The 14,103-nt window shown below is 36.4% G+C and overlaps 1 protein-coding gene across 1 annotated transcript in view; it reads left to right on the top strand.

The window, feature by feature from the left end:
- Positions 1–14,103, top strand: part of dhx9 (DEAH (Asp-Glu-Ala-His) box helicase 9) — a 48,262-nt gene that overhangs the window by 1,869 nt on the left and 32,290 nt on the right. Inside the window, 4 exon segments of the mRNA XM_039734503.1 lie at positions 2,600–2,740; positions 3,091–3,187; positions 12,829–12,962; positions 13,108–13,256. Of these exon segments, the coding sequence (XP_039590437.1) occupies positions 2,600–2,740; positions 3,091–3,187; positions 12,829–12,962; positions 13,108–13,256 (521 nt within the window).

The raw sequence follows: 14,103 nt of genomic DNA, 5'->3' as shown, positions 1-14,103 counted from the left end.
TTTTAAAATAATTTGGAGTAATTTAAAATAATCAGTATCAAATAAATACAAAATAAAACATCATTGTTATTAACCAAAGTGTCTAGAAGTAAAGACTTATTGTATGCACCATACGTCTGTTATTCCAAATAGTCAGCATATTTAGTGAAAAATGCAGCTTTGCAGCCTTTAGAGCTTCAGCCTTAAAGTATGACAAAGGACCTGGGAGTTTCTTACTATTAAGGCCACCACATTTCTTAAAGATTAATCTTCGAATAAAATGTATGTACTTAATTTGAAAAGTACTCACTAAACTACTAAAATTAGTTGCACCTAAGCTACCATTTGTAGAAGTACTACACAGGAAGGACCTTTTTAATTTGATTTATTCCTTTATATCACCCTCAAAATACTTTTACCCGTTCTCTGACACCACACAGAGGAAACATAAATACATACAGATGGGTAAACTAGTCAAGAGATGCTATCTAACTTGGAGAGAAGCACCCTGTTATGCAGCATGAGATCTCTTATTATCCAGGTATTTAAAAAGCTGGAGGCTTTCTGAATTTTATTAGAAAAATTCTTAATTATTTTAAAAAAAATTCCAAATAATGATGTCAAGGTATTTTACATTTTCACAAATTCTGATATAACTGATATGAGTAATAATATGGATATTTCCTTTAACTAGGAGCAATCTGCATTTATCCAAATTAAGATTCAGACCTGAAGTCAATGAGAAGGATTTTTAAAATATTCTGAGCCCTTGCAACCTGAGTTTTCTCTCTCAAAAAAAAAAAAAAAGAATAGTATCATCGGCAAGTTAAGTGAGATTTTGCGGCCACCTATATTGATTTCATAAAATGCATTACTGTGACAAATCAAAGAAATGAAGACAAACAACACCAATGCCTGATGGGTCTACGTATGTTAAATCTTGGAGTAGTACACCTAGCAAGACAAACACAGCTATTATCTTTATGCAGGTTCACCATAAAATGCACACAAAGTTTCACCAAATTGAAGAAAACTGTAAAGTTCTTTAACTAAAAAATAGTGCTAAAAATCTTTAATAATCTAAGTGAAATATATAAGCCTGAGAAGGAAGTAATTATGTATCTTGTCTTAGTTTTGTTGGATTATCAGAGATAATGCCCTCTTATGATAAATCCAGGTTGTAGTTCATTTATCAATTATGATAATGTGAATCTCTGTCTGTTAGCCAAAATAGAAGATTCCAGCTTATAGTCATTGTTATCCAACAATTCTGTATTTTTGTTCTGATTGAACAGTAAAGAACTCATTCGCTCCCTAATTGTAGTAGGCAGTGAGTTGTCCTGCATCGTTAGATTATAAAATTTGCATGAGAAGAATGCTGATCAAAATCAACAAGCCATCATACCCTGGCGATTTTATTAAATTGTAGTCTCTTGATAGCTGCCATAACTTCACCTATCTAAAGCCTTGATCAAAGTAAATCCTATCCAAAAGTTTTACCTTTTTTGCAAGAAAATTTGTCCACATTACTGAAATACTTATCAGTTTCATCATTTTGGTTTTTGGATGAATATAGATTGGTGAAGCCATTAGAACACGGCTCATATGTATCTGTAAATCTACTTTATTATATATTATACAGGCCTCTGGTATGACTGAAATGAAATGTACATGGAAGTACTGCATGGATTTATTTTTATTTTTTTAAAATTGGAGTAGATCCTTATAAAGACAGCACTTAACTGATTCATCATTTTACAGTAACACACATACTAGTGAGCATGATACATGTGATATAAAATCAGGTCACATTTATTACATATATTGTCAAATCCAACTAAGTCTCAATTCAGAGATTCCCAAGAACAATTATAGCAACCACAAGTAATGCCTGTGATCTCTTATTAAATTTAGTCTTACTGGTAAGTATAGATTTATTTATTTCCCTAATTCCCTCAGCAACTTCAGCCTCTAACTAAGACACATCAGTTAGATTTCTGAATGTACAGTTTGCATTCTGTCAAAGAGGGTATAGCCTGCAATGATGGCTTTGTCAGGTATTTTTGGGAACATTTAATTTCATGTGCTGATAAATCCTATTTTTGTTACTAACATTAAAATTGCCAAACTAAGCCAGCAGAACCTCAGTTAAACTAAATCAGAGGTTTAAAAAAAACGAAGTGTTAGAATTACTGAAAAAAAATATTCCTGAGAGAATGTATTCACTAATATGCTTTACATTCAAAAGGAGAGGATTTAGTTTGCCAGCCTTGTTTGATTTTCTGATACCCAAGTTACCCCTGTGTCTGTGATAATGACCCTTTGTAAACATTTATCTTGTGCACTAGTACACTACTTTATTGCTGGACCAATATTGTTCTTTAAAAACTTTTTGTAATCCAAAAATGTTTAAAACAACTCTTTCTAAAATATTCTAGTTTTACTGCACAGTTTTTGATTTTCTTTCTTTAAAATAGCAGTACTTCACATTACATTTTTTGGGTATGTTTTATAGTTGTAGATGTCTGGTATGTTTAAAATGGTTGAAAGTGTATCTTTCGCTGCACTAGCTCTTAAACATTTACAAGCAAAAACTCTTTAATAAACCATGTTTCTCTAGGTTCGAGTTGATGGATTCAATTACACGGGTATGGGAAACTCCACAAATAAGAAGGATGCACAGGCCAATGCTGCCAGAGATTTTGTCAACTATCTTGTTCGTACAGGAGAAGTAAAAGCTAGTGAAGTCCCAGTTTTGGGGGTTAGTGTGACTAAAGTTTTTTTTTTTTCTTTTTCCTATTTTAATAAAGTAAAAGTAGAATTATTTAAATATTTGCCTTGTAAGAATATACCCCAGCATTGATTTGAATAAATGTATGCCAGGTTTGTTTTTGTCTTCTTCAGATGTTATTCTGTTTGAGCAGAATTGCTTAATGTTGGACTTAGTTGTTTTCTATTAGTGTGTTTTCTTAGCTATCTGATCATGCAATTGAATTGTACAAAACCTTTTAGTTATTTTTTAAGCAAGTAAGATTTTTTGGTTTCTTTTTTTCCCTAAGAATGGACAAAAAAATAAACAATTGTTATTTGAAACAAATACTTTTTTTATAGGCAGCTGTACCTGACAGCGATGATTCTAATGACAGGTGTGGAGATCTTCCACCCAATGCACCTGCTCCACCTCACATTGCAGTCAAAGAGGAGACTGGTAATAACCTTTTTGTTTAGTTCTTGTAAATATTCAAAATTGACTGCACTTTTTGGTTGTCATTGAGAAGCCAACCTGTTGTTGATAACATATTTACATTTATTTCTGTTTCATGTACCTTTTTGATATGCTAAAATAGTATTATAGGCGTGTGGTGTTGATAACTTGCTTTGGATGTATACGCACTCTAACATTTTTATACTGGAAAGACAATGAAGTGATGCATAAACACAGTGTAAAAATTTCATATGAACAGTAGCTGAGTTTCCACAACAGACTAATTCAGAATGTGTTTTTTTTTTTTTTTAAATCACCTTTCATTATAGAAAAATACACAGAAAACACATTAAAGATTTCTGTCACATAAGACCCTCATTTACCACTGAGTGCATTTAGTTTTAGTTCACAAGAGCATTTTCCTGAAATGACTCACTGAACAATATTTCAGTAAAAAGACCTGTATTTTGGATTACTTCACATGTGGATTATGTGACACAAGAAGCATAAGATTTTTTTTCATGGACGTTTTGATATTGTCTGCTGTTGTCCAACATCGGCCATCATAGTCTTTTGTTAAAATTTTTCTATCTCTGTTCTGCATGAAGATGTGATTTTAAAAGTTTTTCTAGGCCATCACTTCAAACAACATAGGGTAAGTTAAATAACTTTTGAGTGGACTGTTTAAGCAAATTGACAGCCCCTCTTTTTAATATTTAAAAGTTTGTTTTTCTGTTTACCCCTGTACTTGTACGTAAAGCTTAAGCTGGCATCATTTTACACAACATCCAGTCAAAGGGGATATCAAACTTGACAACTGCACTTAATCTAATTGTCTGAAGATGTCAAATTTCATAACTAGGAATACAGAAGATGACAAAATACACAAGTCCAGAAATGTGAATATGTGCTGCAAAGTATTACAGGCTTGTCCCTTTTGTGAAAATCAGTGTTGTCTGACCTCTCTGGTGCTATGCAAATGATTTTCAGTTATGGCAAGTTCTGCCTCGGTCTCTGCTCCCTACCAACCTCCCTATTCTGTTGTGGTACATAAAACACAAGACATCAGACAGAGTAGTCCCTCCTCTATTTGAAAGGTCCAAAACATTTACCTTTCCTATTTCCTTGGGTTGTAAGCGTGGTGCATTTACTGTGAGCAAGGGTTATGCAACCAAATATTAAGTATTTTTTACTTTAATTTAGTTGAAAACATTCTGTCCCAATACTTTTAATAACTTGAAAAACTGGGTTGTTTGATACAAAAAGTGCTATGTTCTATGTTGTTTCACATATCTGGATGTAAATACCAGAGAAAAAAATGTTGAAACTCTGATCTCTCTTCTCATGTTCATCTTTTGATCTCACACACAAACAGATGAAGAAATTAATTGGCTTTGCTGTTCACATTTGGAGGGGACTGTATGTGACTGAAAATAGCTGAAAACATGAAATGTGACAGGGCTTTTAAACTATGAAAACAAGCTGATGAACTTGCCAAACCCACAGCTGGTACTGTTTAGTTTCTTACCTATACTTGTATTGGTTTCACACAATAGTAAGGATTTTTAGTTTTACTGGTATTAGTGATTTAATGATGGTTTACAACCTTTATACTTGTGCATACATCATAAATCTATTGATAAAATATTGACATTTCATTTGCCCAACCAGGAAATAACATGGCAGTATTAAGGGAGATAGTCTGGCCCTTTAAACAATAATAATAATAATCTGAAAAAATTAACAGCTTACAACACACTCTTGCCATTGGGTGTATGTCTGCTCTTGCAAAATAAACGCTACCTCTACATACACAGTGCTAGCAAAGAAGAGTATTTGTAAATTGCCAAAGCTGATCAGATTTTTTATTTTATTGTAATAATTCCATACAAATCATTTTTTTAAAAAATATGATTGAAAACAAATCAACCCCCACCCCTGAGAAAGAGAGCATGGCCAACAGAGTAAAACTTAAAGCTAGTAAAAATAAATAAATTGACGAGTTTAATTAACAGATAAAGATAAATGAAGAAAAAGAAATGGGAAGAGAATCTACTTCCTCGGTGCTTTAAGAGCTTATTCTAAAATATTATTGATTAGATTATCCCAGGTTTTGAAAAACTTCTGCACAGAGCCTCTTAAGTGAGAATTAGATTTTTTCCAATTTCAAATAATATAAAACATCAGTTACCCACTGACTTAAAAGGGGAGAGTTAGGATTCTTCCAGATTAGCAAAATAAGTCTGCGTGCCAATAGTGTAGTAAAGGCAATCGGTTTGTTTGTCCTTCTCCACTTTAAGGCTATCTGAAGAACACCAAACACAGCTGTTAATGGTTTAGAAGGGATTGTGACACCAAGGCTGTCTTGAAAGGCGCTTAAAAATACTTGTCCAGAATGATGTTAATTTGGTGCAGGCCCTAAACATGTGACTCTGTGAGGCTGGAACTTGATTGCAGCGTTCGTAGGTTGGATCTTGCCCTGGAAACATTTTGGACAGTTTTAAGTGAGACAGATGTACTCGATTATATAATTTTGAGTTGAATAATTGTATGCTATGCGCATATGGAGCTCGAGTGAATTCTCTGCATTGTTACCTTCCACTCCTTTTCTGATATGTTGAGTGAGAGATCCTTTTCCCACTGTCTTCTTGGATCTTTGAAAGGGAGGGACTGTAAAATCTATATATATAATTCACTAAGGCAAGACAACCATGAAAAGCGGATTCACTAAGCCTCCGACAAGTGAGACACCTGTGGCGCACACAGGAAGGTGCCACGCCCACCAACTCCAAGACCATTGGTTATGACAGCTCGCAGGGCCACGCCCACCAACTCAGACACGACACAGAAAAAATGGCGTCATTTATGTTCGTCTGTCGTAGAGGCCACATGCAGTGCAGGTCAGGTTAATGTCATGTACCTCCCAGCTACGTTGACTGTTCATAGAGGCATGTTTCTCGCGGAGGTGAATCGCCATATGCAGCGTGTGAAACGGTTTGCGAGGGGTATCCCATGGGATCCTTAAAACAATCCTTTAAAACTGAGGTTAAAGCACAATGAAGGAATCGGTCTTTAAAAACCAATAAGCCCTGTGCCTCTGTTTCATTACCGTCTCACCTGCTTCACCAATGCAGGCCCTGCAACAGTCGAGACGCTCTGTCAGCAGCTGACCTTCTCTGTGCCTGACCGGTTCACACAGAGGCAGCGCAAGAGAAAGCCGCGCCAGAGACGGATAGAGGCACACACACAGGCAGCTCGTGGGCGGCTCTCTGTCAGTTTCTCTTGCGAGCGGACACATGACCAGGCGGTGTGTATGCTTTGAGAACGAGGCTGGACGCAGCTTGCGACCGGACACATGAGCAGGCAGTGTGTATGCTTCGAGTGCGAGGGTGGACGCAACAGGACCACGTAGGAAAAATCGTGTCGCGGATGTGATTCGCTGTATACAGTGTGTAAAACCGCTTGTTTGTCGCAGATGTGAATCGCTGTATGCGGCATGTAGAACAGTTTGCGAGGGGTGTCCCTGTGTCTTTCCAGAAGTGTTCAACCATCAATAAATAATTATGCGGCGTTTGTTATTCCGCGGGTTCACTATTGTGTTGTATTTTGCTCTCTCCAGAGTTCCATCTTTTCATTCACTTACTGTTGTATTCTCGCACTAACCTGTTTTAGACAACCGTGTCTTTCCAGAAGTGTTTACCATTCAATAAATAATTGTGCATGAGATTGAGCGTGTGTCTAGACGTGGGTAAGCCGTTGAACCCCATTCGGGCTGCAAACCGTGGAATTGCCACTAAGTGCGACTCATACGCTCCCACTGTTTTCGTCCCTACCCTTTGTACACAAACACACGTTGACTGTTAATAGAGGCATGTGAATCGCCATATGCAGCGTGTAAAACTGTTTGTGAGGGGTATCCCATGGGATCATTAAAACATTCCTTTACAACTGAGGTTAAAACACTATGAAGTGAGCAGTCTTTAAAAAACGAGTTTTCGGTTACGACGCACGACCTCGTGCAGCATAGCAAAGTGTTGTACACGTCACATACAGCAATTCGCATCCACGACAAACATGCGTCTTCTTAGATGCTCCTGCACTTTGTACACACCCCCCACCCACCTCGCTACGCCGCACGGACGATTGTGTGTTGGTTTGTTCCGTGCATTGTTACAATGTTGCTTTTCTTGCTGATTTATTACATTACCGATTTTGCAAATGTTAAATTTTCTCCCTGTGCTTAAAAATTATTAAAAAACCGGCCTGATTATGCGGCGTATGGTACGCCGCGGGTTGGCTAGTTTTATATATTTCAGAAATGCTGCCTGAGTCCTCGAAACTGAGCAATATTTTCTACAGCATAGAAGAAGGTGGGAGATGAGGAAAATGGGCGGGTTCTGTTTAACAAAGTTTCTAATTTGAAGATAGCGAAAGAAATGTCTTGCTGGAAAGTTAAATTTGTAATGTAATTGATCATTGGATGCAAAGATGTTGTCTATATAAAGATCTCTAAGTAATTTAATCCCAAATGTTTTCCAGGTATTAAAAATTGCATATGTTTGCTAGGGTTGAAAAAGTTGGTTCTCATTCAGAAGTGCCACAGATAAGATTCTCCATCTTAAAATGCTTTCTACATTGGTTCCATATTCTGAGTGAGTGAAGCACAATTGGGTTATTAGTATATCGGCGATAACTTGCATTAATAGGGGCACAAAGCAGGGATTATAAAGACGTATTGCAGGATTTTATTTCTATTGCACACCAAGCCTGTGCATGTTCATCTATTTGTGTCCAGGTTTTTAAAACTTGTATGTTTGCTGCCCAGTAATAAAACTAAAAGTTGGGTAGAGCAATGCCACCTTCTGCCTTAGGTCTTTGTAGGGTCACTCTTTGGATACGTGGATATTTTGAGTTCCAAATAAATGAGGTTATGGTTGAATCTGATTGCTTAAAAAATGATTTATTGATGTATATTGGAATGTTTTGAAATAAAAAAAGCATAGGAAGGATATTCATCTTAACAGTGTTAATTCTTCCAGCTAGAGTGAGATGAAGGGTTGACCATCTATGCAAGTCTTGCTTAATTTTTTCCATACAGACGTCGAAATTTTGTTGATGAAGAACTTTGTTTACTTGTGATGTTTACCCCTAGGTATTTAAACTGTTCTGCAATGATAAAAGGTAGGGTGTCTAATCTAATATTGTATGATTAAGAATTCACTGGAAAGAGCACACTTTTATTCAGATTAATTCTAAGACCAGAGATCTTTTGAAATTCTGTAAGTGCTGTTAAGACTGCAGGCACAGTATTTTGTGGGTCTGATACAGTATATACAGTGCCATATCATCTGCATATAGAGAAATTTTCTGTTCAAGTCCTTCTCTGATAATCTGGGCCTGCTGCTTTCCCACTCTGAAGTGACTTTATAGCATCTAGTAATTCTGATAGCGTCAGATGTTTATCCAATTCCTCTGCAATAAAAGTATCTCTTTGTGGTATCTGCAATGCATCCAGAAATGCATTAGATTGTGTGCTGTCGTCTTTAAACTCAGTAGAATATAAGGATTTATAGTAGTCTCCAAATGTGTGCATTATATTTTTATGGTCAATGATTTTATCTCCGTTAGTGTTGGTGATTGCTGGGATTGCATTGCGATCTTCTTGCTTGTTGAGCTAAGAGCTTATTAGCTTTCTCTCTGTGTTCATAGTAATGATGTCTTGATTTAAAAATTAGTTGTTCACTTTTTTTGGTTAAGAGGTTGAGCTCTGAATGCAGAGCCTGCCTTTTCCTATGAAGAGCCTCACTTGGACACCTGTCATGTTCTTGATCTATTCTAGTAATTTCACCGGTTAGTTCTGATACCTTGTTGTTTCTAATTTATGTGGGAAAGATATGAAATAATCTGTTTAAGAAGGCCTTTAGTTTCCCAGAGTGTTCCTGCAGAGGCCTCTGAGGATGTATTTGTCTCTAGAAAGAAACTGATTTGTTTTGATATAAATTCTGTACAGTTCTCGTCTGCTAATAGAAGTGGGTTAAGACGCCATCTACGAGATAAGTATGTGGGGCATAATGATTTTAACTCCAAGATCAGAGGTGCATGGTCGGAAATAACAATAGCATCGTAATTGCAAGATTTAATCGTAGGCAAGAAATTATCTATAAATAAATAACCAATTCTTGGTCAATGATGCACTGGTGAGTTGAAGAAATGTGTTCTTGAGTTTGTGTTTAGAAGCCTCCAGGGGTCTGAGAGTATCTAAGAGTGGATTTAAAACACAATTAAAGTCCCCAACCATTATAATTTTATAAGTGTTCACATTGGGAATGGATGTAAATACATTATGCATGAATTCCCTATCATCGACATTGGGTGCATAAACATCAAAATCACTGTACGGTTAAATAAGTTGCCCATGACAATCGCATATCTCCCTTCAGGATCAGGTACTACATCTGATGCTACAAATGAGACTGTTCTATGTATGAGAATTCCCACACCTCTAGTTTTCTTTGTAAAGCTGGAATGGAACATTTGTCCAGTCTTTTTGCAGCTGGAACTGATCCTTGCTTAGTAAGTGGGTCTGCTGGAAAAAAAAAACATTTTAGGTGTTTAGATCTGTTAGGCGAGAGACTACGTTCTTTCTCTTTAATTTGTGATTCAGGCCTTTAACATTAAAGTTCACAAAGTTAAACTGTCCCATCATGGAATCATTGAATCTGAATTTTTGATGTCATTTCAAATGATCAAATTAATATGTAAGCTTTGTAGGTGGCACATTAATACAAAGGATGGTAACACAAGCAACATTTTTGCACACCTCCGGAGCAGCCACACTAGTATTATACAGGGAGTATCTGAACAGACGAGCTGCCGCTTCTTTTGACATGCATCATGATGCTAAAGTGAAACCAACTTTAGGTCAGTTTACAGTCACTTTGCCATTCACCACTGGATGCCTGTATGGCAAAATAACATCTGTGAAATAAGTTACAAGTGCTGTAATGGAGCATATTATTGAGGAAGTGTCTCCCATTTATATCGTGTAAAAAGAGACATTAAAACTTGTTCTGTAAATGCTAGACCCCAGTTATATAATGCCAACTCACATTTACTTCACCAAAGCAGGGCTCCCACAAAAGTATGAAGAATGCAGGTAAAAAGACCACTAGGATATGAAATTAATTGAATGTTTTGCATGCAGAGCAATTATGTGGTCAATCCACACATCTTATTGATATAGTGCTTATAAAGTATATGGTTAAGAACTGTAAACTAATATTCAAGCATTTACAAACCTCATACTGCGGGAAGTAAATGTTTTGTTAGTTGAAAGTGATTCGATATTTCTTTCCAAAAACACGTGACCTCTGCACAATATCACTTTAAATTTCTACAGATAAAGTGTTTGTATTCATACATGCACATTTTGAGTGCTGCATTTGCAAACCGTGCTCAAACAAAGCTTATTTTTTATCATTTCTTTGTATTTATATTTATTACAATTTATCTTGTTGCTTATTATGTAGTTGTTCACAAGTTTAGAAAGGTAAAGGAAAGCTTGTCAGGTACACAAGCCCTTTAAAGATTCCCTGTCATTGATTGGAGATACAGTAAATCAGGGAGACAAATGAACAACATAAAGTGAGGCAGTGTAGAGTGATACCTCTGCCCATAGCATTCCTGGCCTGATGTAGACGGACAGAGCTCAGTCTTAGAAGTAGGATGTGCAAGGAGCTGGCATCAGCATCGTTGTTTACTATCAACATCTCTGTGTCTAAGAACAGCTGACGTGAAATGGCCAGATGTTTGAAAGTGAATGTGCAATGTATAAATGTGCAAGATGAAATGGAAGTAAATTCAGGACATGTACATCATGCGAAGTGGAAAATGTCAGACAATCGAAGTACAGAGTTGGTCTTTGCAAGATAACAGTGTGATGACAAGCCGCAGTGCAGCTCCAATAGGATCAATGTTTGTTTGTCTACAGTATATTTGAATGGTTCAGTGTGGTGGAGCAAATCATCAAACTTGCATACTGACATTCAAAAGTATTCTTGGTGGGTTACTTCATCCATTTCGTGACACGGGTATTACAAGAGTCACATATTCCCCATCATAATATCGCAATACATTTAAACTCTCACATACCATCTTCTGTGTTACTGTCTTTTTGTGCAACCATGAAACAGCATCAGAATAAAAAAAAATATTACCTTTTTTTTCCAATGACTTGCAACTCAACAAAACCAGATGTTATTTTCTCACCTTGATGATGTCTCGCATTTCAACCTGGTCTAATCCTCCAGATTTATGTAAAGTACACGCACAAGTATAGAGAGTACATTGCTTGCATAGCAGCAACATCCGCAAGTGTATGCGCCATGTAGCGTTACGTATATTCCGGCCCTAAGTGTGATTCTCTACAATTGTGGAAAACCAGTTTATTTTAAGTGTGTTTATCACCTTATAAAGAAATACTTAAATATTTTCACAATTAGTGTCTTACATGAAAGGGCACTTAGCACAGGCAGAAACATTATTTGCCCGGGGTGCTTTACAGGTCAAGACGTCTTCGTAAAGGAAGGACCAGGGGTGCAGATATGCACAGAGCACTGTCTCAATCGGAGTGCTAGATGGCAGGCCCTCAGGGTTGCAGCGGCATCTCTGGTTCACCATGGGCGACATGCTTCCAGACCTCACTAACCAGCCACCTGGAGGACTCCCAGGTGCAGCTTAATAGGAGCTGCCTCCCTTCATTCAAGGAAACAGAGTTGGGAGGTGAAGAACAAAGTTTGTAGGACGGGGAGAGAAAGAAGGCAAAGATAAAATGCTATGTGCTGTATTGGCTGTGAAGCTGGAGAACTAAATAGTGTTGCCCACAGTGGAATAAAAGCCTTTGTTGTGCATGGAACTTGTGTCTGTGTCAGATTTGGGAAGCTGCTGTTCCCCCTGGTGACCACAATGGATAAGCTCAACTTTCTGTCCTGCAACCAGTGATAGTTCTCAGAATATTGAGTTAATAAAAGCACATGGTTTCTATGTCTGCACTAGAATTAGAACACACACTTTGAATATCTATAAACTTTTTTTTTTTTAGTATACTGTTTTTGTCTATACTGTTAAAGTCAATAGAGTAAACCAAGGTATCCATCAATTTGAATGAGCAGTTTTTTTGTTCAGATTTTTTTCTCTTTTAAAGCAAGTTTCTATATGACCGATCTGAGTTTCATATGAAAGTGTAATGCTTGGTGTTTTTACGATTCAACTGTATGTTATATATTTTTGTCATTAACATAACGAAAGATTAAATGGTTATTCAAAATTAAACAATTAGCATTACGTGTTAAAATAGATGCCCTTTTGCATGCTTTAATTTTAAAGATTTTGATCCTGCTCAAGTAATGGCATCAGATTTTATTAAAGGATTGATTTATTGTAAGTTCTTCATCAATAACTGTAATACTAACTACTAAATAGACTTTTGTTTGTATTAATACTTTACAGAAAGGATTAGTATATTTTCCATTCTGGTAGTCCTTTTGGGTCTTAAAAATTGTGTCAAGTTCTAGACCTGTAGGTAAAATTAATTGTTGTAAGTAACTGTGTTATTCAGAGACTGCTGTACTGCTCTATGTCCTCAGATTCAACATCATGTTCTAAGCCTGTTCCTGGTGTCACTGGTTTGGGTTACTCTGGATTTGCCAATTCAGACTGGGATCGTGGAGCAAATCTAAAGGATTATTATTCCAAAAAGGAAGAGCAGGAAGCTCAAGCTGTAAGAATCTGCTTATTTTTTTTGTGGCATTGATGCTTGCAATTAGGGTTTAGTAAGCTTTCCTTATGCAAAATTGAAGGCCTCGTTTCTGTGAAATATTCCAAGTTAAGCAGGTTTCTCTTGGTGTTTTTTATTTATTTTTTAGACTCTTGAATCTGAAGAAGTGGATTTGAATGCAGGCCTCCATGGTAACTGGACTTTAGAAAATGCAAAAGCTCGTCTAAACCAGTTTTTCCAGAAAGAGAAGAACCAGTCGGAATATAAGTACAGCCAAGTTGGACCGGACCACAACAGGTTAAACATTTTATCATGGCCCTTTTTGTCTTTAAAAATGGAAGGGAGATGTCTTCATTTTTTAAGTTTTAATAAAGGTGAATAACCCAGACACCTTATTTTATTAGCTATGCAAATCAATAACAAAATATTTTCAACTTTTAAATTTGTTTCTCTTCAATCATTTTGTTTCGTAAATGTGAATATAATAGCTGGTTTTGAGCAACAGATAAAGAAAATTTGTTTTAAAAGTTGTAACTATTTCAGGAACTTTTTTTAAACTCCAAAAATGAATCAGTGCGATATGGTTGTATAATAGAATTTGTGAATTTCTTCACAGTACTAGTTCAAAGTTAATTTCAGCCTGGGTTGCTTTAGTTTGAATTTAGAATTTTATAGATAATATAGTTTAGCATGTGAAACAACTGAACCAAGCAGTAAGATGTACTTACTAAGCTAAAAATAAAAATTTAAAGCAAAAAAAAAAAAATTGCAATGAGAAACCTGTATTGACTCGTGGCATTGTTGAGATCTGACATCTTACACACACACACACACAGTGGTCATTGTTATTCGAGCCCATTGAGTGAAATGTTTCGATTAAAAAGCACTCTGCCGTTTTCACAGGAAACCTTTTCCAAATATACTAATCTAGTTTAGAGTTGCTAGCCAATGCAAAGTTTTTGTCTTTGGGAACTGAGATTGGGGCGCAGAGAGTAAGTTTGCTAGTTATGGGATGAGCATGCAGAAATTGGCTGTTTTAGAAATCGGACATGTCACCTAGTGCTATGAATTCACATTATTAACCACCGTGCTGTCCTAAGCCAACAAACCTGTTTTACTTGCAAATTTTTTAGCTGTTCAAGCC

The sequence above is a fragment of the Polypterus senegalus genome, chromosome 14 (assembly GCF_016835505.1).
Source record: "Polypterus senegalus isolate Bchr_013 chromosome 14, ASM1683550v1, whole genome shotgun sequence".
NCBI classification, from domain to species: Eukaryota; Metazoa; Chordata; class Cladistia; order Polypteriformes; family Polypteridae; genus Polypterus; species Polypterus senegalus.
The sequence above is the reverse complement of the archived record's forward strand: the minus strand, read 5'-3'. Positions and strand labels throughout refer to the sequence as shown.